The sequence below is a fragment of the Taudactylus pleione genome, unplaced genomic scaffold (assembly GCF_031769625.1).
Source record: "Taudactylus pleione unplaced genomic scaffold, aTauple2 ptg000545l, whole genome shotgun sequence".
Taxonomy (NCBI): Eukaryota; Metazoa; Chordata; class Amphibia; order Anura; family Myobatrachidae; genus Taudactylus; species Taudactylus pleione.
In genome coordinates this window covers 2,898,276-2,922,375 of record NW_028284947.1, presented here as the reverse complement: position 1 = coordinate 2,922,375, position 24,100 = coordinate 2,898,276, and the positions used below count along the sequence as shown (strand labels likewise).

The 24,100-nt window shown below is 41.2% G+C and overlaps 1 protein-coding gene across 1 annotated transcript in view; it reads left to right on the top strand.

Annotated features, from left to right (window-relative positions):
* CDH11 (cadherin 11) overlaps positions 1–23,452 on the top strand; it is a 164,092-nt gene extending 140,640 nt beyond the window's left edge. Inside the window, exons 8-12 of the mRNA XM_088451281.1 lie at positions 5,438–5,571; positions 7,723–7,844; positions 11,260–11,374; positions 17,191–17,442; positions 22,158–23,452. Of these exons, the coding sequence (XP_088307407.1) occupies positions 5,438–5,571; positions 7,723–7,844; positions 11,260–11,374; positions 17,191–17,442; positions 22,158–22,657 (1,123 nt within the window). The 3' untranslated portion in view covers positions 22,658–23,452. The remainder of the gene's footprint in view (positions 1–5,437; positions 5,572–7,722; positions 7,845–11,259; positions 11,375–17,190; positions 17,443–22,157) is intronic.
* The last annotated feature ends 648 nt before the right edge of the window (positions 23,453–24,100 follow it).

The window sequence follows — 24,100 nt, the reverse complement described above, 5'->3', positions numbered from 1 at the left end:
TGGATAATGTGCTGAATCTTGAGCTTTAACATCCCTTTATAATATTATAGTAGAGAAAAATCAGATTTAATTCACACTTTAGAAATAAAAAATAACAAACATTCAGCGATCAGTCATTTGTGGCCTAAATATTTTTAGAATTTTTTGTGTTTGTTTTTTTTTCTTAGAATTTAACTTCTTTCTCAGTTTTAGCGGAATGTGAGCTTGTCAGTTACAAATCTCCCCAGCCTGTTGGCTGTGTCTTCTGTGGATGTAAACAGCCCTTTATTAATGTTTTCATTTGCGCACAGTCTAATAAATGACCGAGTCCCATACGATGGCTATAAAATGAATTTCCACAAGAAGGTCTTCTATATATTTTGCTGACATTCCAATGCCTAGGAGATATTTTTTTCCCTTGAGTTTTATTTTACGTATTCAGGACACAGTTTCTATTGCCTATAGCTCAGTTGTATACTCACTGTGCTTAATATTGCTGAAACACATTAGAATTTAGAATTATAAAGTACTGCATCAAGATATCACAGTGACTTCCAAAAACTTTGCTAGATGATAAATATAAGGCATGATATTGATTAACACAGCCAATAGGCTGCTCAGAGACACTAATACATATTTACAAAAATGTGCTTGCCCTCGGCTAGCTAACAGTTTAATAGCGTTTCCCACCTTCGGATAATTAAACTTTCTGGCTTGCACATGTTCCGTTGCTGGATTTTCTAAATACTGTATATCACTTTTTTTTATTAGACTCTACCGGGTATATTTACAGGTTTGCAGGTTTTTATAAGTGAAGATATTGCCCATAGCAACCAATCAGATTCTACTTATCATTTATCTAACACCTTCTAGAAGATAATTGCTAGAATCTGATTGGTTGCTATGTGCAACATCTCCACTTCTAAAAAAATGCACTTTAGAAAATATATTCCTATGTGTTTAGCTTTGTATTTATAACTTCTGGATGTTTCTATGATCCAGCTCAGTTGTATCTAGAGAGCAGTTCTATGCCATCTCTAAGGACAACTATGAGTGACAGCTCAGTCATCTGTTATTAAGACAGCTCAAAAAGCACAGAAGGAACCTAAAAAGCAAAAAGGAACAAGCTGCAGGAAGACATTGCATGGAAATAATAGACAGTAAAACTGAAAACCCCTTAATAATCTGCTATAGTCCGCAAGATTTACATGTTATATGTGATTACTACAAGATGCTTATTCAAAGAACTGGTTATGGTCAATACATTGTCAACGATATATAAGACTGAAATCAGAAAGTGATAATAACTCTCTACTTTTAATCGGAGTAATACTTTTTAAAGGGGTGGTATAATTAAAATTAGATTTAGTATAAATATAAACTTATTTTGAAATGTATTTGATTAAAATATATTGTATGATTTTTATTAGATTTTTGTTGTACTTCCCCTTCTTAGTAATATGTTTTCACATATTGCAGCATCTTTTTTTTACCCTGTGCAAGAGATCGTCGCTCACCATTCCTGACTGCTGTACCCGTTTACTTCGCAATCCTGCACTCTCCCTCGCTTCCCTATCAACTTGCCCTTGATTACCTGCTCCTATTCTGCTTGAATTGTATTATTTATTGCTTAACTTACTGACTTCTACTTATCACAATATTTACTAATATTTAATGCCTTATTTATTGCTTACATAGTATTTACAGGCTCCATGTTTCCATCACTCAACTTGCCCTTTCTTCCTCCTTTGGACTCAGACAATGGACCTCTTAACCACCTATTGTCTCGGTCAATCCCTTGACCTTGTGTTTTCCCATCAATGTGCTCTCTCTAACTTCTTCGACTTTCCCTTACCACTCTCTGACCACCATCTCCCCTACTTTGCTCTTTCCTCATCTCCTGCACCCCTCCCGATGCCAAAATCTACCCTTATTATATACAGTCTCAATGTTCTTGATCTTGCCAGTTTGTCCTCTTGCCTTGAAACTCTCCTCTCCCCTCTATCCATCCTAGCCTGTCTCAACCAGGGGGCCTCTTCTAAAACCACACCCTCACCTGCCCTCACCTCTTTTGTTTTGCCATGTTAAACCCAAAACTTGGCACACCAAATTTACCTCATTCCTTTAAAAATGGACATGCACTGCCGAATACCACTGAAGGAAATATCATTCATTGGTGGACTTCCTTAATTTCAAGTTCATCCTTTCAGCCTTCATTTTCCTCCCATCACTCACTAAACAATCCTTTTTCAAGTCTTTCATTTCTTTGCAGTCCTCCAATCCCTCTCTGATCTATCCACTTTTCTATTCTCCTGGGTGTCTATTTGCCTCTCAGTCATCTCTTCCTGGATGTTCTTACACTTTCTCAAACTCAACATGGCCAAAACTGAATTCATTGTATTTCCTCCATCAAGAGTCTCCTCCTTTCCTAACCTCTCTATCACCATCGACAACATCACCATCTCCTCCGTTCTCCAACTCTGCTGCCTGTACGTCACTCTTGACTCCTCCCTTTACTTTATGTTACTGTCCATATATAAACTCTTGCCCAATCCTGTTGCTTCCAGTTCCTGCCCTCTCTGCTCAACCAATGACCCTTGCCTTTCCTCCCCACTGGTAACCACATTACACTCCCAAATCCAAGATTTATCCCATGTACCCCCCAACCACTGAAAAAGTCTCCCTGATTCTATCAGACTATCCCCTAGCCTGATATAGCTTCAAATGGTCCCACCTGTTCATAAAAAAACATAGGGCCTTATTTAGACCCGGTCACAAGCGCTGAGTGCTCGCAACCGGGTCGATGCTTGCCCACTGGGCATGTGCACGTCGGTGCCGGCTCCGACATCCGCATGCACGAGACCCAGCTAGCGACAGGCGCTCCGTCGCTATGGGTCTCGCACCAAAGGGGGCGAGCTGTTGAGGGTGATTGACAGCTCGCTCCATTTGGGAGGTGGGCAGGGGGGGTGGCCGGCCAAACGGAGGCATTCCCGACGGAACGCTTGCCGTTTGGGGGCGGCCCCACTGACATCAGCAAAGATGTCAGTGGGGAGCTTCCTGCTCAATCAGAGCAGGAAGCTCTCTGGGGCTTGCGGTTGCTGAGACCCAACCTTAGGGTCTCGTCGCAAGCCCCGATGGTGGTGATGGTCTTGACCATTGCGACCATCAACCTGGTCGGTCGCTAAGCTGTGGGTGGTCACCCACAGCTTAACTAGTGACCAGGAGGCCGCACTAAAAAAAAGAAGCGGCCGCCCTCATTCAAAGAGAGCGATCGCTTCTTGCGACCTCCTCTGAATGAGGGCCATAGTCCTCTGCATAACCATTTCCCCATGTAGTATATAGTACTGCATTCTTTTTTATCTTCCATCCTTCTCTCCCAATCTTGCTTCTTGCCCTCAGATTCCCTTACACTGGATCACCTCATGTGTACTGTTTGTCTGCCCCCTTCCCTTTAGATTGCAAGCTCTAAGTAACAGGGCCCTCTTCCTCTGGTTCTCATTACCTATTACTCTTGCTCACCAGCTACACTGTCCTCCTCCTCCTTGTGCTTTCTGCCCCTAGACTCCACTCCATCATTTTCTTCACACCCCTTTCAGTTGCTCTAAATCTTTTAGTTGTGCCCACTCTTATGGGCACAAGTTACAGCTTGCACTGAATAAACCCCTTGCACCCTATTACCCACCCAAGCTTTCAGTTGCTGTGTTGAGAGTTGTAGTATTATTTGTTTACTGTATTGTACTGTTGTACCTTGTACTGTCTTGTCGTTTCCCCTCTGTGGCATTTTATAAATAAAGGTTAATAATAATAATAATTATTATTAATAATAATAATAATAATAATAATAATAATAATCAGCTGGGCCTGCTACTGTATCAGCGAGTCGCTGCTTCGCACGCCAAGGAGGCTTGGTTATCCATGCCTTATTGGACTGGAATACCTAGTAACTGCCCCTACCTCTCTGCACTCCTAACTCGGTGGAGGTCACTGCTGCATATACAGCAGGAAAATGAGTAGACCCTGCACATAATAATATAAAAATACTAACTTTATATCAATACTAATACCTTTTTTACATGCATCATAGAGTAATTGTGCTGGTTGTAGCCTTATTTCATGAAGTAAGCACAGCTCTACAATTTATTTCTGAACATCAATGCAACCTTAATATAAATTATGACACTGCCTGTCTCTAATCACCAAACCTGGACTTTTCCCTTCAGGCAGTGTCACAGATAACCATCCCACAAAACAATAATACAAACTACATTCATTTGTGCTAACTTCAACAGTTAAATCAGCTCACAGCTTATCCTGTTTTGACCATAGCTTCTCTGCCCATCATTTGAATGGCCAAAAATGTTAGCAATGTATTTTACATGGGCACATAGGGGGAGATGTCCTCTCTAGAAGGTTTTATACAAGAGGGGGCATTTCCCAAAGCAACCAATCAGCTTTTAGCTAAGTACATTCTATAAAACGATAGGTAGAAGCAGATTGGTGACTAATGGGCAATTACTCCACCTGTCTTTAAAAGATTTGATACATCCCCATTAGGGTGTAAGCTTTCCTTGGACCACCTTTATTAAAAATGTATCTTTCAAATGGTAGAATATGTTTAACTTAAAGACTCAATTGTAAAAGGCTCTGATTTGCTGTTTTTAGTGCAATTTCGGCTATATACAGTAGTTGTTAGGTTTAAAGTGCCAATTGGCTTTAAGGCATAATCAACCTGATTTTGCCTTCAAACAATTGCCACTTTAAATCTAGCAACTATATCACCGGAATCGCGGCGAGGCCAACAAATTGGAGCCTATTACATTTGGGCCATACAGATCAGAGAACTGTAGAGATAGATGGAAGTGGCATAGTAAAAACTTAGGATAGGGGAAGGAAATATAAATCTAGTCCTATCTATGGGTTTCCCAATCAGCTCTTACTAGTAGTCTGCCCCGAGCCATCTGTCTATGGTCTCTACATTCCCAAATTGGACCAAAGAAGATGAGGCACTTGCTTGGGTTAATCTCCAAAACCTGTTCTCCAGGGGGTGGGCAAGGTATAACTTTTTCCCAATGACTTGTTCTTCAAAGCAGCGGCTAAAAAGTGATCATATGCACTATGAAAAAAAAAAAGAGAATTTCAGGAGTGAGAGCATCAAGTACAATAGCAGCTCATAGTCTAGTCTGCAATATCTTGTATTTGGCATTACGTTATTATTTTTCTACATTAATAGCAAGGAAAGAGGATCCTGATGTAGCAAATGTTCCCTACATGCAGACATGAATAAATGATGAAGCTAAATTTCCTTTTAAAAGTTGTTTGATAGATTCCATTAATATTCTGATTTTGCCATGCGTGCTGCTGGGAAACTACTCTCAAATGAATCTTTAATATCTAACACTTGAGCATCAGGCTGCTTAGTAATTTTCTTGTCTAATTACTCTGCGACCATCCTCTTTAGGTATTCAATCGATCGGAACACTGACCTTGACAGATTTTTCAACATCCAAGATGATGGTGTCATCAAAACCACAAAGGCTTTGGATAGAGAGGAAATCGCTTGGCACAACATCTCTGTGATAGCAACTGAAGCCTGTACGTATTCCCCAGATGGAGTGAATTTATTATCTAAGTCCCTTTTCAAAAAGCAATGGAAAGTGTGCAGCTGTATTGCCCAGTGCTTTCTGCATTCAAAATCTGAGAATAAATCGTTCATAAGTGACGAGTGAATTATTTAGCTTTAACTGATCTGCTGAACATTCTCTGACCTTATTTGATTATAAAACGAATAAGTTGCTTGGATGACAGGAGACCCATAGCTAGGTATATATTGCCTTTAATTACTGTCATGCATTCCATTATGGAACACATTCAAAAGTATTGGTGTCACCCATAGCTAGATTGCTCTTTCTAGGGTTTATATAAAAGACAGAAGCATCAGGGCAGACAATGTCAAAACGGGATATGGTCACTATTATGGCATTCGGGATGTCGGTGCTCAGAATGCCATTGCAGGAATCCCAACACTAGTCAGAATCCCGCCATCGGCATCCCAAACACCGGCATTCCAACAGTAACAATTGGGGATAGGGGGAGGGTTAGGGGTTAGACACAAGGGGGAGGGTTAGGCACTAGGGGGGAAGGTTACGTTTAGGCTGCGGGGAGGGAGGTTAGGTTTAGGCACTGGGGGGGGTGTAGGTTTAGGCTGCGGGGAGGGAGGTTAGGTTTAGGCCCTGGGGGGGTAGGTTTAGGCTGCGGGGAGGGAGGGTTAAGGGTAGGGGAAGAAGAGTATACTTACCTCTTTCTGTCGCGATTCTGACTGCCAGGATCCCAAGCGCTGGCATTCTGTACCAAACGCATCTAAAACAAACATTATTTAAGTGACTTCCAAAGCTGTCCGTTAAAGCAGATACAGATGTGTCCTCTTACATCATTGGTCCCATGCTACTCTGCTAGCGCCAGGCATCTTTTTTGCCGAAAATGCATCTTAATCGCAATGTAATGTGACTAGGATGCATCAGAAGACTGCGCTGTTTAATTTAATATGCAACACTTGTATATATGTGTGCGAATGAGTTTCTTAATTTGTATACGAAGTGCTGTGATGCAGCGGCAGCCACTCCAAGTTTCACATTCCTTCGTATGCAGACTCAGTCGCACACAGATATACAAGTGTCGCATATCAAATTAATCGAGTCCCCCGCAAATCGGGTGGCGCTCCCAGCCCTACGGAAAAGTAGGCAAATATCCCAGGTGCTGCCACCCCCTTGTATCCCTCCGCATCGCGCCAGACCCCTACGCATCCCCATACATACACCCCCGCAGCAGGGGAGGCCGGTGAATCACGTTATCGTGGCCCGGCCTCCTGCTTCACAATGCTGTTAATCTCGGCATTGGAAGAGGGGGCGGGGCAACAATGCAGCGATCACACATTCACGCCTCCTGCTCCACCCCCAATGCTGCATCATTGCAGTGCCCCACCTCCTTCTACCTCGCCTTGACCCCCCCACCATAAAAGCCTGGCTACCCCCTCCCAGAAAAAAGGAGCTGAGTGTCGGTTAGTCTCCTAAAGCATCCGAGTCTCATTGCACCTAAAACACATTTTCAGCAAAAAAGACGGGCAGGCAGTTTGTGCTGCATAGTATATTGAGGTCAGATGTATGAGGACACACCTGCAGGTCCAGAAGGATGAGCATGCAAAGAGAGAAGAGAGAGCAGGAAGTGAGTGGAGAAGACTGAAAACAATAGTAGAAACTTTGGAGTGTGCCAGACACCCCCTAGTGGCTTGTGTCTCAAGACACTAATTTTAGATTCAGAGCCAAATTAACACCCTGTGGGGCACTAGGCAACCTGTTGGTTTGGCCTCTCTTCCCACCTCCATGGAGCCTAGGAGGTCTAATGAATACTATGATTAGAATGAGATATCTGATTTCAAAAATCCATTTAAGAACATCACAATATTTAGAAGCTTTTTCCATCAAATTGTTTGAATTTACTTCAAATCAGAGAAAATGGAAATTCAAAACATGGAAAAACTTCATACTTTAGTGTTTATCCACATAAAATATGCGAATAGAATTTGTATACATACTATGTCAATTTCTTGTTAAAGAATTACAGTTCTTAATTAAGATAACTTTCTGTGATCTGGTCTTGTCTCTATTTTTCAGGTAGAATGTTTCTATTTCACAATAAGATTTTGTTTTCCATAGTTTGAAACTAATACCAATATTCTGCTGTTTACAGCTCACAATAGTTACGCAAATGCAGTTCCCGTGACGATTAAAGTTTTGGACAGGAATGATAATGCTCCAGAATTTCCTAAACCCTATGAAGCATTTGTATGTGAAAATGCGCCACCGAACAAGGTATTCTTTTATTTACTCTTTTATTTACTAAATAAGGCTGCATTAAATACAACATTTTACAATTTACTAAAAAGTTGAAACAACTTTATTAAAAGTACATAATAGTACCTGTGTAGATAAATGCACCTCTGTACAGTCTATCAAAACACATTTTAAACATCCAAGTTGTTATTTTACAGCAGTGGAACCATTATTCTTTGTAGGCATAAATTTCAATGTCATACCTCCCAAATTTTGAAGTTGGAGAACAGGAACAAATTGTGTGCATGGTGGCGTCACATGCACGAAAATAGGGTACGGTCATATCATGCCCCCTTCAAGGCAGAGCTACAGTAAACAGGGCATGCCTCCCAGATTTTCTACTGCAGGAGAATGCTGTTCTTGTGCAGGTTAGAGCATTGAGGGGTCTGTTTACTAAGCCTTGGATTGAGATAAAGTGAACGAAGATAAAGTACCAGCCAAGCAGCTCCTAACTGCCATGTCACAGACCGTGTTTTAAAAATGACAATTAGGAGCTGGTTGGATGGTACTTTGGGGCCTATTCATCATCACTTAATTTTTACAAAAGCAGATGAAAATTAACATTTTCAGCTGCAATTGTAAAAATTAAGTTATTGGGCCATTCATCAAGAAGGTAAAGTAGGAGATATCACAGATATCTCCTGCTTACCTTCCTCTGGCGGAATGGCCCGCTGCCCCCATACACTAGTATCACAGATATCTCCTGCTTACCTTCCTCTGGCGGAATGGCCCGCTTTCCCCATACACTAGTATCACAGATATCACCTGCTTACCTTCCTCTGGCGGAATGGCCCGCTGTCCCCATACACTAGTATCACAGATATCACCTGCTTACCTTCCTCTGGCGGAATGGCCCGCTGTCCCCATACACTAGTATCACAGATATCTCCTACTTACCTTCCTCTGGCGGAATGGCCCGCTGTCCCCATACACTAGTATCACAGATATCACCTGCTTACCTTCCTTTGGCGGAATGGCCCGCTGTCCCCAAACACTAGTATCACAGATAGCTCCTGCTTACCTTCCTCTGGCGGAATGGCCCGCTGTCCCCATACACTAGTATCACAGATATCACCTGCTTACCTTCCTCTGGCGGAATGGCCCGCTGTCCCCATACACTAGTATCACAGATATCACCTGCTTACCTTCCTCTGGCGAAATGGCCCGCTGTCCCCATACACTAGTATCACAGATATCACCTGCTTACCTTCCTCTGGCGGAATGGCTCACTGTCCCCATACACTAGTATCACAGATATCTCCTGTTTACCTTCCTCTGGCGGAATGGCCCCCTTTCCCCATACACTAGTATCACAGATATCTCCTACTTACCTTCCTCTGGTGGAATGGCCCGCTGTCCCCATACACTAGTATAACAGATATCTCCTGCCTACCTTCCTCTTGCGAAATGGGCCGCTGTCCCCATACATTAGTGTGGGGACATAATTCATGAAGCTCCAAAAATACAGTATTTTTGGAGCTTGATTGTGGGAGCCCCTGTCCGGCTTCTTCCGCTGGACGTCGAGGCTCTTGTGCGCATGCGTGACATGTAGGTCATGCATACGCACTAGTTTCACTGCTTCGAAAGGAGCAGTGAAAGCGTCCAGGAAGTCAGCTGATTTTCGGATGAGCTGTCTCCTCTCCGGAGCAATAATGATTTGCTCCGGTGCTGGAGTCGAGAAGAAACATTAATAAACTCCCTGTCGTCTGATATGTGCTCCCTCCTACCAACATCTTAACACTTTAACCATAATGAAATAAAGACAAGGAGACTTACTTAAGGGGAAAGAAAGGTCAGCTTTATTGAATTATAAACTATTTAACTATTTAACCTACTATTTAGGTTTTCAACAAACTAAGTAAAGGTAGAAGAAGAAAATAATAGACATAGTATGGTGGCACAGAAAGAACGGCCCCAATAAGCAATATCACTATCTGCACACTCATTCAGATCTTCCAAATTGGTGGCGAGCAGTCAGCCCATTACCATCGTCAAGGTATCCACCTCCCACCCTAATGACACGATGTGAGGCCCACCTGTTTAGATGGTTGCCGCTGACCCCAGTAGGGTATAATCAGCCTAAGCCATGTATTGGAAGGGAGAGAACCTCAAGCTGCAAAAGACAACGACTGCAACCGTTCTTTCCCGCCATAACAAAGCCGACACCTAACAAACCAAATTCCAAGGGAGGGGGGTGGGAACCGATCTCACAGCCAAAACACACTAAAATGGATTCTGAATCACTCCACAAATGGCCCTGAAACCCCACCCACAACACCATTCAATAGGCTGACCCCTTCTTAACTCCTCACCCCATTATCTCACTAAAAACCTTAACTCATGATTGTCCAGAGGCAGACCACAGACTCGGTGGTTTAATTTACTACTTGCTGTTTGGGCCCCCATAATTAACATGTTGAATTGACTCCTTTATCTCAGTCCATTTTATCTCCATTCAAGGCTTAGTAAATAGACCCCTGAAATCGGGACTGTCTGATTGCTTTCACAATGAGTCATGTGACAGGAGTGTCCTACAATGAGTCATATGACAAAAGTGTCTTTTGAGTTATGTGAAAGGAGAGTTTCACAATAAGTCATGTGATTGTGTTTCACAAATAGTCATTTCATAGGAGTGTTGTTCAATCATAAATTTGATTCACTTTGTTGGGATGTATACAAAGCAGTGGCAAACACAGGATTTCTAGAGGGGGGTTTCCAAATGCTTGATTTTGGAGTGAATGTGGCCAGTCCATGAAGAGGGTATAATTAGCATTTATCCAGCTTTAATATGCATCATACAGAGTGTATTGTGTATCATAATTCCAGCATATACAGGATCAGTGATCACAGTAAGCCATTAAATGCGGCTGTAGGATCATCCTGCCTGAGCTGAATGTTTGTATTTTAGAGGTGGGCACCATTCCAGAGTATTAGAGCAAGTCCGGGAGTCTGGGAGCAGCAGAATAACCTAGCACTGCCCTGGACATATATGTACATATTGGGCTCTATAGCAGCATATCCCTAACTGTGAATGTTTTCCATATCTCCAAGTTGGTACACAGCTTATTTATTACTAACTGATGCATGTTAAAAGATCCACAGGCGGTGCTAATTATTTAATTTGTGATGCTGTGAAGAAAATGCATCACTAGTAAAATTCTATTACATTACTATTTCTATTCTGGTCATGGTGTGGGCTGGGGAGCGGGGTTTCCGGGGCAGATGGAAACCCCCCATGCATTTGCCTATGCAAAGGGCTGTCATTTGCTTTACTGAAGAACATGAACACCACAAAGTGACCCAATAATTATATATGGTTATGGTAGATGTTTTATAAATGTTAAATATATTTCCAGTTTTTCATGTCTAATATTCTATATTTCCTTTTCTATAGAATTTTTTCACAGTAACTGCTGTAGATAAAGATGACACTGCAAATGGACTTCGATTTTACTTCAGTTTTCCACCAGAATTTGTACATTCCAATTTTTCCATAAGAGACCAGAGAGGTTTGTATCAATGCAAAATAGAGTGTTTCATTTGTCCTAGAAGATCCTGAGGCAGCTTTAGCTACTGCAAACCTTTCACATGTGCATATGAAGCCTACATTTTAGTTATCTAAATAGGCATGACGTATGTGTGAGTAGGTTTAGGCTGCATTTATTAAGCTGTATGCACATTTTTTAAATCCATAAAAACAGCTTTATAAGGAAGTGTATTATAAAGACCCTGCACTTTACATTACATTACATTGACCGGTACGGATCAAAGCTAATTTGGGAATATTTGTGTGCATGCTTTACCACGTGCATATTACAAACATTGTATACACGTGTGAAAGGAACATAAGTAATTCCTTCCCTTCATGTTACTTGTGACATGCTCATGCAATACCTGACCCATAACTGCATTCTATGCAAAATCCCAATAGCCAACTTACACTCTAGAAGCCTATAGATGTCACTGTAAAACCTCTCTATAAACAGTACGAGACCCAATGCCATTAAACACTTACTGAATGATTGAAGTACAAGTATTATAGATCATATGAAATTATGACCACAAAGTATCCAAATATGAGCATGGCTAGACTTAGAGTTAACTCCCTAAATTAGTGATTCCCACATATCAGTACCTCACTATCCAACACCTTTCTTTCTATACATTATTTATTTGTACTGGGAAATCTCTGTGTTTCACAAAGTCCAAGTAGCAAATTAGGAAAATCCATAGGAAGAAAGTAAATGAAACATAGCAAGGCTGATGCTAAGTCACATGTAGGACTGTTTGCGGAGCATATCTTGCATGTTTTTGCACTGCGCATGCATCAAGTAAAGGCAATACAGTGTTGTACAGTAATATTTCAACTGCATCGCCACGAGTGACTAAGGGGTAGATGTATTAACTGTCAAAGCGGCATCAGCGCACGTTATGTGCACTGATACTGCTTCTTCCCCATGTATGATTGGGGGTTTGGGCGGTAAATAACAGGGGCGCAATGCCAATGAACAGCAGGGCTATGTGTGAACAGTCAGTTCGCCTGACCGTTCTGCCTGCTGCAGCTGTTGCTATCGACAGCGGCAGCCTGGCGATGCGCTATCCCCACAGCAGGGAGAGCGGTATCCCTGCTGCGGGGGCTGCCAGCTCAGGGGCTGCATGCAGAATCTCGCAATGCTTGCGAGATCCCGCGCATGCTCAGTGGAGCCGGCCGGGACTGAGACACAGCGCATCAGCAATAGGCTGATGCGCTGTGGTCTCTAGCTGGGATCACTCCCCCGCTCCGGCCGATGAGATGTTAATACATTTCTTCGTTTGTGCCTGCTTCACCTCGGTAAAGAGGCGAAACAGGAAGCGTTATAGCGGCACGTTAAGTGTCGCTATAATACATCTCCGCCTAAGAGTACTAAGCCTTGAAGAGAGAGATAAAGTGGATATAGATAAAGTGCCAACCAATCAGCTCCTGCCATTTGTCAAACACAGTCTGTAAAGTGACAGTTAGGAGATGATTGGTTGGTACTTGTATCTCCATCCACTTTATCTTTCTTAAAGGCTTAGTACATAGACCCCTTCGGGGAAGATTTTTTAAGCCTTGAAGAGAAATAAAGTTGAGAAAGATAAAGTACCAACCAATAAGCTCCGTACTGTCATTTTTCATGCAGACACACTAGCACTGCTAAATCAGACTCGGCGGTGCAAAGTTTCATTGCTACAGAAGTACTGTAGCAGTGAAGGGTCTTGTGGATATAGTTAATCTTTGGATCAGCTGTCTCTGCACCAGAGCAATGTTGAATTGCTGCGGTGCAGAGACAGTGTGATGGAGCAATGTTGAATTGCTGCGGTGCAGAGACAGTGTGATGGAGCAATGTTGAATTGCTGTGGTGCAGAGACAGCGTGATGGAGCAATGTTGAATTGCTGTGGTGCAGAGACGGCGTGATGGAGCAATGTTGAATTGCTGCGGTGCAGAGACACCGTGATGGAGCAATGTTGAATTGCTGTGGTGCAGAGACAGCGTGATAGAGCAATGTTGAATTGCTGCGGTGCAGAGACAGCGTGATGGAGCAATGTTGAATTGCTGCGGTGCAGAGACAGCGTGATGGAGCAATGTTGAATTGCTGCGGTGCAGAGACAGCGTGATGGAGCAATGTTGAATTGCTGTGGTGCAGAGACAGCGTGATGTAGCAATGTTGAATTGCTGTGGTGCAGAGACAGTGTGATGGAGCAATGTTGAATTGCTGTGGTGCAGAGACAGCGTGATGGATGGAGCAATGTTGAATCACTGCGGTGCAGAGACAGTGTGATGGAGCAATGTTGAATTGCTGCGGTGCAGAGACAGCGTGATGGAGCAATGTTGAATTGCTGCGGTGCAGAGACAGCGTGATGGAGCAATGTTGAATTGCTGCGGTGCAGAGACAGCGTGATGGAGCAATGTTGAATTGCTGCGGTGCAGAGACAGCGTGATGGAGCAATGTTGAATTGCTGCGGTGCAGAGACAGCGTGATGGAGCAATGTTGAATTGCTGCGGTGCAGAGACAGCGTGATGGAGCAATGGTGAATTGCTGCGGTGCAGAGACAGCGTGATGGAGCAATGGTGAATTGCTTCGGCAGTTTTGTATCTATTGCTGCTATACGCAACTAATTGGACACTTATTTATCGAGGACTGCCAGGTCCCCAATAATGAACATACTGAATAGGCCAATTAGGGGGAGATTTATCAAAGTTTGGAAGAGGCAAAGTACCAACCAATCAGCTTTTAACTATCACTTTACAGGACCCCAAGTCTAATGTCAAAAAGCCTATTTTGTATAAAACATACATGGGGATAATTGAATACATTGTTCTGTGTAGACTGATCCTTTTCATGCTATGCCAAACCTCCCATCACGTAATGCAAATAAACACATTCGCATTTGCAGAATCATTTACTTTCCAAATTATTTTCCAAAAGATTTAAGTCTCCGATGAAATTCTTTTATTCTGCATATTTTACTGAAGCTGTTATTTAGACCTACATTAATAGCCTTTACAGATGCAGCTTTCTAAATGTATGCGATTAAAAGAAAACAGTGTGACTGCTTTTCTGTAATCCAAATCAAGTAGCAAGCAATAGGATAACATGGACATAATAGATTTATTTTGGCAGTAAAGGGAGCAGGAGTGATTGCTGGGTAGTAAGGTATTATTTCCATGGCCCCCATGCATCATAATATTCTCACGGCTGATCCTTTTTTCCTCCCCAAGGGGCCTATTCATCAACAGTAAAATAACGTTTTTAAGGACATTTTCCTTAAATACCGTTATTTTAGTATTCATGAAGTATCACTGATATCTGGCTAAGTTCCCCTGCGTTAATTTCCACACTCCCCATACATTACTATAGGGATATGGAAATTATGGTATTCATCAAATTCCGAACATTATGTATGTTCGGAATTTGATGAAGCTACTATACGCCACTGTGAGGTGGCGAATAGCAGGTGAGACTTACCTGCTTCCTGCTGGTGAGGTCCCCCGGCATCTTCCTCCGGCGGTCTGGTCCGTCCACTGGCTCCGGTGGCTGCTCGGACACTGTGTTCTCCCAGCAGAACCCAATAAAGTTTAGAAAAAAAACAACTTTTTTTTTCTTCTAAACTGTACTGTGGTCTGCTGGGAGAACACATGTTAGAGCAGCCACCGGAGCCAGAGGCAGCTGCAGCGGGCAGGTAAGTGCGGGATAGGGGGGAGGTTTTCGGAGGGGGCTTGGACACTCAAAATTTATGAACATAACGGCGCATGCGCAGCATGGATTCCAGCTGCAGTAAGTTAGTGAAAACTATATATTTCCCGAAAAGCTGTCATCACAAATATGACAGCTTTTCGGAATAGATAGTTATGGAGAGGAGGAATGAGGAATTCCTCCAGTAATTAGGTAGCACTCCATGCGAGTTCTAAACCTAATTACCTCCAGAGAATTTTAAATTATGATGAATAGGCCCCCAATCTTTTACTCCAAATACTTCTCTACGGCAGAGATCAAATTAACATTATGGAATAGATTCCTAGTTTAACCAAATTTGGGACTTCAAAGGAAGTATGAGAGGGAGCTGAGCAAACTATAGTCACATGGATGAAACCAGGTGCTACTATAACTTTTGGGAGCCAATAATGGTGTTTATTCCAACAGACCTGAAAGAAGAAAAATATAAAAAAGAAGAGGTAGGAGAATATGCAGCCCAAATAAGTAGATTTAGGAGGCCTGTTTTACTTTAAAAACGTGCACAACTACAGAATTATTGTTGTTAACCATTACATTGTATTATTGAAATTCAAATAATTAATTTAATGTAGATACTAATGGCGGGATGTACTATGGGCAAAAATTTGGTAAAATGCCCGAATAGGCCACTTTCAGGGTTTTGACTGCATTTCTCAAATGTACCAAGCTCCAAAATGTGACATATTTCCGAGCTTGGACCCGGTGGCTAATGCCAACTTTAGATGGCATTACCCAATAGAAGCCTATGGGCTTCTTTCCGCATTCCTAACTGAGAAGGATCCGATTGGATCCCTCCAAGCACCCCCCGTCGGCATGCCTCATTCTGCTCATGCGCAGAATGATTCCAGAGGGACTGCTGGGTCATGAACCCCCAAGTCTCTCTATCGCAAAGGTCTTATCAGGAGAACTGTCCTTTGCGATTAGAATCGCAAATCTAGGTACATACCGGCGTCATTAACACCAGTATGTAAATATAAAAAAGTTCAGGCTTTTATATATTTACGGTTTGAATCACATTTATGAAAATGCAACTTATTAACACTAGAGGGTATATTTACTAAAGTGCGGGTTTTTAGAAATGGAAATGTTGGCCATAGCAACCACTCAGATTCTACTTAACACTTTTATAGCTAGAATCTGATTGGTTGCTATGGGCAACATCTCCATTTCTAAAAACCCACACTTTAGTAAATATAGCCCTAGAAATAGTCAGCAACGTAATTGACATGGTGTGACAATAAGCTTTACAGGCGGGCAGAATCTCTTAGATTTGGATGTGTGAAGGTGCAATCATGATCCAACATCCTCATAACATTCTCTTTAACAATCTATTTTTTGGTATCCATTGGATGAATATGTTATATATATATATATATATATATATATATATATATGGGTTGCACCCACTCTATGGGATGCCTTACCATGCAAAGAAGTAAGACTTTCCTCTAGACTCCAATCCTTCAAGCGTTCCCTGAAAACTCACCTCTTCAGGCAAGCTTATCAGATTCCAGAACTGCCCACATAACTTTCATAGCTTTCATGTCTAATTACATCCCCTTTCACAGTCCACACATACCCTCACACATTGTCTTTCTTTCACATCCTCCTGATATTTGACCGACATTCCTGTGTGACTAGATCATGCAGCCCACCAAGAAACTCTGCATTGTGACTGGACCAAAATGCAATATATAGCACCTATCCTTGTGCATCAATGTCTATTTCCCTATAGATTGTAAGCTTGCGAGGAGGACCTTCCTACCTATATATCTGTCTGTTATTACCCAGTTTTTTCTATTTATGTTTCCAAATGTAAAGCTCAACGGAATATGCTGCGCTATATAAGAAACTGTTAATAAATAAATATATACAGTGTGTATATATATATATATATATATATATATATATTTACTTAAAACATTAAATGAAGTAGAATGAAAATATTTTTTAATTGAAACAATGTTCCTGCTCCCTGCAGTGATTTTCCGGCTTATACATACATAGGTGAAATGGCCTTGGGATGCAAATGGAACATGTAAAAGATTGTTCTCTTCTTTGTATCCCACAGATAACACAGCAACCCTTCACGTTGGGCGTGTGTCTTTCAGCCGTCAGAAACAGAAGATGCACTTGCTTCCTATTGTAATAAGTGATGGTGGGACCCCACCGATGAGTAGCACCAACACTCTCACCGTCCGCATCTGTAGTTGTAACAGTGACGAAACTGTCCTCTCTTGCAACGATGAACCACTGTCACTTAATGCAGGGCTCAGCACAGGCGCGTTGATCGCTATTCTGGCTTGCATTGTCATTTTATTAGGTAAGTGGAATCTACAGATTCTTTTGAGTATTGTGGCAACTTGAGATTTGATTGAGAACTATTTTCAAAAATATACTTTTGAGATTTCAAGTTTCAATGTGGATATGAGTATCTACTACCAAATTAGTCACAGTGACACCATTGTTTTAACTAGCTAAGGGGTCTATTTACTAAGCATTGGATGGAAATAAAGTGAATGGAGATAAAGTACCAACCAACCAGCTCCTACCTGTCATTTTGCAAACACAGCCTGTGACATGACAGATAGAAGCTGATTGGCTACTTTACCTCCGTCCACTTTATCTCCATCCAAGGCTTAGTAAATAGGCCCCTAAATCAGAAAAGGCACTTTTTGTCTTCAGGCATTTTTCATTGATTATATCGCACAAGTCCTGTTGCAGATCATATTTAAAATGAATACCTTATTATTATCAAGACAAAGTTGTTTCATTTTTTTTTCCTTGGATAAAAAACAAATTTGTGCTGTATACTGAATACAGTCTAATAACTACTAGGATTAAACAACTCTGCAGGGGTGATGTAAAGACTATGGTGAAAAACACAGAAAAGAGCAACGGAGATAATGTTTTATATATACTGTGTATATATATATATATATATATATATATACATATATTATATATATATATATATATACATATATATATATATATTAATATATAAATAGACCAGCGTGTCCAACTCTCCCTGTTTAGATCGATGGCGCCGGGTGCCCGCACAGAAGGAAATTTCCAATAAAAAACTGCGTTGGTGCAGCACTCCTTGCGGCTTTGTGAAATAACAAACTTAGGGCTCTATTTATTAATATTATTTTGACTAAAATAAAGTGGAAAAGGGTGTTTTCACACCCTTTTCACATTATTTTAGTATCACCTATAGTTATTACAGGGCAATTGGAGTAGAATTTGTAAAATTCTACTCCAACCCCTAAGTATCACTTATTTTTAGTAAGCAGATCTCTTTTCCCATAATTGTAATGGGAAATGTGATCTGGCCAAAGTTACTAAAAATAAATTGTAAAAAAATATCGGGGAAAGCCCTGTGATAATAACGCCACCTGGAGGTGGCGTTATCCAGGGTCTCCCCCGGGTACCGGACTCCTGCCCTGCTCTAACGGGGAGAGCGGAGCCGAGAGTCGGTCCCTGTAATCAGCTGTCTGATCTAAACAGACCGCAAGCTGATCACTGCAAAAATAAAAAAATTGGTAAAAAATTTACTTACCTGACTCCAGGGACCGGGGATTGGGCCTATGACTCCCCTCCGGTCAGCTGGTCTCCCATAGTGCACTGCTGCCTGGTCATCAGGTGATCGGGTCCCAGTGCAGTATGGGAGATCACCTGACCGAAGGCATGGAGAACATCACCGTAGACCCGGATCATGCAGGTAAGTGTAATTAAGAGGGGGGGTCGCGGGGGGTCCGTGATCACGGGGGGGCTTAGCGCTGGGGGGGGGAGCAGCGGTGGCCGGTCGGCGCATGCGTGGGCACTTTGTCACGGTATTTTTTGCGAAAATATCTTGATAATGCTCCAAAGGGGATTCGCAGGGACAGAGCTTTATCGCAAGGGATTTGTAGTAAGTCCCTGTGATATTGCCTGAATTCTCAATGCGAATTCAGTCGTTAATATCACACTACAATCTGCATTCAATATGCGGATTATAGTAAATAGAGCCCTTAGGGCGGCATGTAGTATGGCAACGTTTCAGTGCCCAATATTGCAGCACTTTCTGAGCCTGATGAAAGTGCCGCAATAAAGGGCATTGAAAAGTTGCCATACTACATGCCGCCCTAAGAGTTTGTTATTTCACAAAGCCGCAAGGAGTGCTGCACCACCACTGTTTTTTATTATAATATATATATATATATATATATATATATACATACATACATACATACATACATATATACATACATACGTATAGCCGGCACTCCGCGACAAAAGAAACAACTTGCCCAGGTGCCCTCAGACGGTCAAATGAACCAAAGTAAATACTATATATATATATATATATATAAATATATATATAATTTTTATAATTAATCATTTTTGTGATCACATTTTCTCATGCACCCTTTTTAACTAGTTATCTAACTTGTGTCAGCTGTTTTCCTAGGTGTTTTGCAACAGGTGTGCTTGGTAACTGTCTCACATTTAAAAGCAAAGTTGCTGTGGGCTTTAAACCTTGATAGCATACCCTGAGTTTAACACTAATGTGATGGCTATGTCCATGTTATAATTCTGAGCAATAGAGTAGGGACTTGCAGTAAAGTGGGGTCCCGTGACGGGGGCTGCAAGCTTAAATGCATTGATCAATTCATGAATCAAAACCCCACTGTTTACTATGTTTATTATTATTATTGTTAGTTATTATGGTGAGTGCTGAGCCCCTGTGATTTATATATATATATATATATATATATATATTATGAAAGAAAACACTTAGCGCTGACAGGTGTATTCAATATATATAAAAGTCCAACTCAATCCAAGGGGATTAAAATTCCATCAATTATTCTTATACGTGCATAGGAAAATCCCTATAAGGGACGGCAAAAGCTCCTTGTCTGGATCCATACCACCTCCTCCGATCTGAAATAAAATTAGGCGCCTCCTAGTGCAATAAAGTGCAAATGCCACCAATGTGAACTCAATATGACTAATAAGTGGACCCGTACTAAATAAAAAGATAAATAGGCTTTTCTCAATGTATCCCACAGGTACACAAGGATGTCTCCACCATTAGGTTTTTCATAGAATTTAATGGAACTTCAAAAACATACATAGGATAAAAACAAAAATAAAACACATATAGTGCAAGATGGTTTGTACACAAAAGCACAAATGTACATATATAAAATGCCTGTACATCAAAAATAGAAAAAAGGCTTATAATAATGAATTACCCCTGAGGAAGTCCAGGAAATGGGACATAACCCCATCCAGACGAAACGCGTTGGTTATTTCTACATGATCTTATTCAGATAAGCCTTTACAAGCCTACAAATAAACTTAATTTATAAACAGCATATAATAAATATTTTTAGTTTTAAAAATGGCGCATGTCTTTCTCCACACATGTTCCTCACATTTTCTTGCTTATGTTGTTTAGAAGTGCTCCTCACAGTGGCTATCAGTAAGTAGTAACAGAGGCTCCTGATATTGTGGGTGGCTAGGGAGAGTAGGCTAGCTTCATGGATACCACCTGCTTCCCTAGTGAAGTGGTCGGTCCGGAATCTTGGTGATGCAGTTTTCACTAAAAGCGGAATATACTAACACTAAAATGCAGTCAAACCTTTCCCATAAGACTGCATTTTTAGTGTTAGTACATCCCGCCTTCAATGAAAATGGCCACATGTATCAACCTCCAGTGAGCCAAACTTTCCGAAGCCTGCACCAGATAGGCAACGATATCTATAGATGGTGTTGCCTTACAGAAGCCTGTGGGATACCTACCAGTGTCCCGCGCAGCTTGTGCTTGTGCTGGCGGACAGCCGCACATGTGCAGAAGGACTCCTGGGTCATAAACCCTGAAGTCCTCAGGCTGCAAAGGACAGCTTTTATCCGAAGAACTGTCCTTTTCAGTTCTAATCGCAAAACTACATGCATATGGCATTAATAAACGCTGCTATGTATGCGGTAAGCGGCTGGATGTATTGCACTCGAAATGCTATACATGATGCATCCCAGCCCCAATCATATAATTTGTATTTTTTTTATGCGGAGGGGTGCGGATACACGGTGACTTGTTTTCTGCACCATGCCCTCCTGCATCTCCCCTGTGCATACATTTAGTATACTAGTATTTTGGACCTGTCATTCACTGGGTTGCTACTACTAGCTATTGTGCCTGGTGTTGCAGGGCTTTCTTTTTTCTTCTTTCTTCCACATCTTTCAATCACTCTCTCCTGTATCTCTCTCCCTCCACAATCTCTCTGTGTGTCTCTCTCTCTCTTTTTCCCACCCTTTTTCTCTCCCCCTTCTCTCTATCTCTATCCCCACCTTCCTCCACTATCTTCTTTGCAATTCTCTCTCCCATCTTTATCTACTTCTTCTGTCTCTCTTTCATACTCTCTCTCTCTTTCCTCTTCTCATTTCCCTCCCCTGTCTTTATCACTCTCTCTCCCTTGTCTTTCCTTCCCCTCTCAATCCCCCGTCTCTCGCTCTCCCCCTTTCTATCTCTCCTGTTAGAACTCTGTAGCAGACATCCAGCTACCTTTGTGATCATATACTGCTGACCAAAGACAGCAATGATACTGTGCAGGGCCTTCGGGTCGGGAGAACACAATACAGATCCTGGAGAAAACAGGACAGTTAGTGGATGGAAAGTCAATAGCCTCTAATGCTGGGTGCGCTGCCGTTTGGCTTCCTTTTCCACTGGGTGCTGCAGATGTTCTGGTATGTAGGTGGATACTCAGACATCCCTTTGTTCCAACACCTTTCTTCCTCTGGTGCCTAGTTCAGAGCTTTTCCCTCCAGCATTTCCCCAGTGCATGTGCTAGATGGATGGCATAGCCCATTGAATAATATTTATGACATCATCTTTTTGCAGCCCATTATATTTTAATCATGTTAAGTTTTTCCATAAATTATTTATTTTAGCCAAAGAGTTTTTGTATATTGATTAGTTTCTTGCTGAAATCTTTCAAACTGTACAACAGAAAACTCTAACAGTATCATTTTCTTTTTAACTTGCAGTGATTGTGGTGTTATTTGTAGCACTACGTCGAGAAAAGAAGGAACCCTTGATTGTCTTTGAGGAAGAGGATATTCGTGAGAATATAATAACTTACGATGACGAAGGTGGAGGGGAGGAAGACACTGAAGCCTTTGACATTGCCACATTACAAAATCCTGATGGGATTAATGGGTTCATTCCACGTAAAGATATAAAGCCTGAGTACCAATTCTCTCCACGGGATCTTGTAATACGACCAGCTCCAAATAGTGTTGATGTTGACGATTTCATTAACACAAGGATACATGAAGCTGATAATGACCCTACCGCACCTCCCTATGATTCCATTCAAATTTATGGATACGAAGGGCGAGGTTCTGTGGCTGGGTCTCTAAGTTCTTTAGAGTCGGCCTCTACGGATTCAGATCTGGACTACGATTATCTACAAAACTGGGGACCTCGATTTAAGAAACTAGCAGACTTATATGGCTCCAAAGACACTTACGAAGACGATTCTTAACAATAAAGTACTAAACTTGGCCTTAAGAACTATATAATGTTCTCAAAAACCCAGAGAAAACATTAACAGGTATTTTTTTTAAAGGAAAGAATAATAAACGGCTTACCTGACCTTAAAGGGTTTACAGATAGAGTTCCTTCCAAAACATGAACTTTTGCAGTGGTGATGGATACTGTGAAAACCATACAACCTGTGTTAAAGTATTCAGTTATCTGGGACAAAACCACTTGTAAAATGCAACTGATATCGAGGAAAAACAAAAAACACATGATGATGAAGGGTGTATTTTACAGTATGTAACATAACCATCCAGCCCTATGTCAAACAAAGCTTCCACAGATTAGAAAGGATAACAGTTTTGAGCTGTAACGTCGCCTTAAACTATGGACACTTTATATGTAGTGCATTTTTAAACTTGAAAAGAAAAAATAAAAAAAAATAAAAAAAACTCCAATATAATATTCAGCCAGCTTCAACTCATATAATGTATGTACAGTAAAATGTACAATTATAATGTCTCTTGAGCATCAGACTTGTTACTGCTGATTCTTGTAAATCTTTTTTGCTTATAATCCCGTCTTAAACTAATATGTGCCAGAATCGCACCCTATTTCTATGTCATTTTTAATGTATCTATTTGTACAATTTTAAGAATTCTTATTTTAGTATACATACAAAATATCAGTATTCTGACATGTTACGGCATCACACTTATATTTTATGAACATCGTACTGTTGCTTTAATATGTGCTTCAATATAAGAAGCAAACTTTGAAATAAAATCGACTTTTTTTATTTCTGTTTGTGACTTGTAGGTATCTTCTAACTAGTTTACTGAACTTCTTTTTTGCTAGGCTTTTTTTTATCTTAGTTTTTAGCTAGGCTTACTAAAGTACTATTAACAAATATTTTAATTGTCCCAATTCGGCATACTGTGACTTGCTGTAATTGTTTTTATTTGTGAAGTTTGATTGATTTCACTTTTTTATGTCTCTGCTACATTTGTAATACATTCGCAATGGATTTCAGTCAAATGTTTGTATAAAAACCTCATTAATTTTACAGTTCAGTAAAATTAACATGCAAGTCAACACAGTGGCACAGGGGTAAGCATCGTTCAAGCCCCAACTAGGGCCTGGTTTTCTTTAGAGAGTGCAGTTCGATTTCCTGAAAAATGATCATACGGGAACTTTCGGGTTTCCGAGTCAAACTGAGTCCTGGCTAGGGTCTACTGCAAGTTCGGAACTTGGATTTAAAAACTGAATCTGAATCTCGGGTTTTGGATTGCATGTAAACAGGCCAAAATTTCATGATTTTAGCTGTCGTTATCAATTTTAAAGAATCCAAAACCAAACCGAATCTGAACCACTTGAGGGTGGTTTACCAAAAACAAAACAAGGGGGTCCGCGCACTCTAGTATCCTCACACAATCTCAATATATAC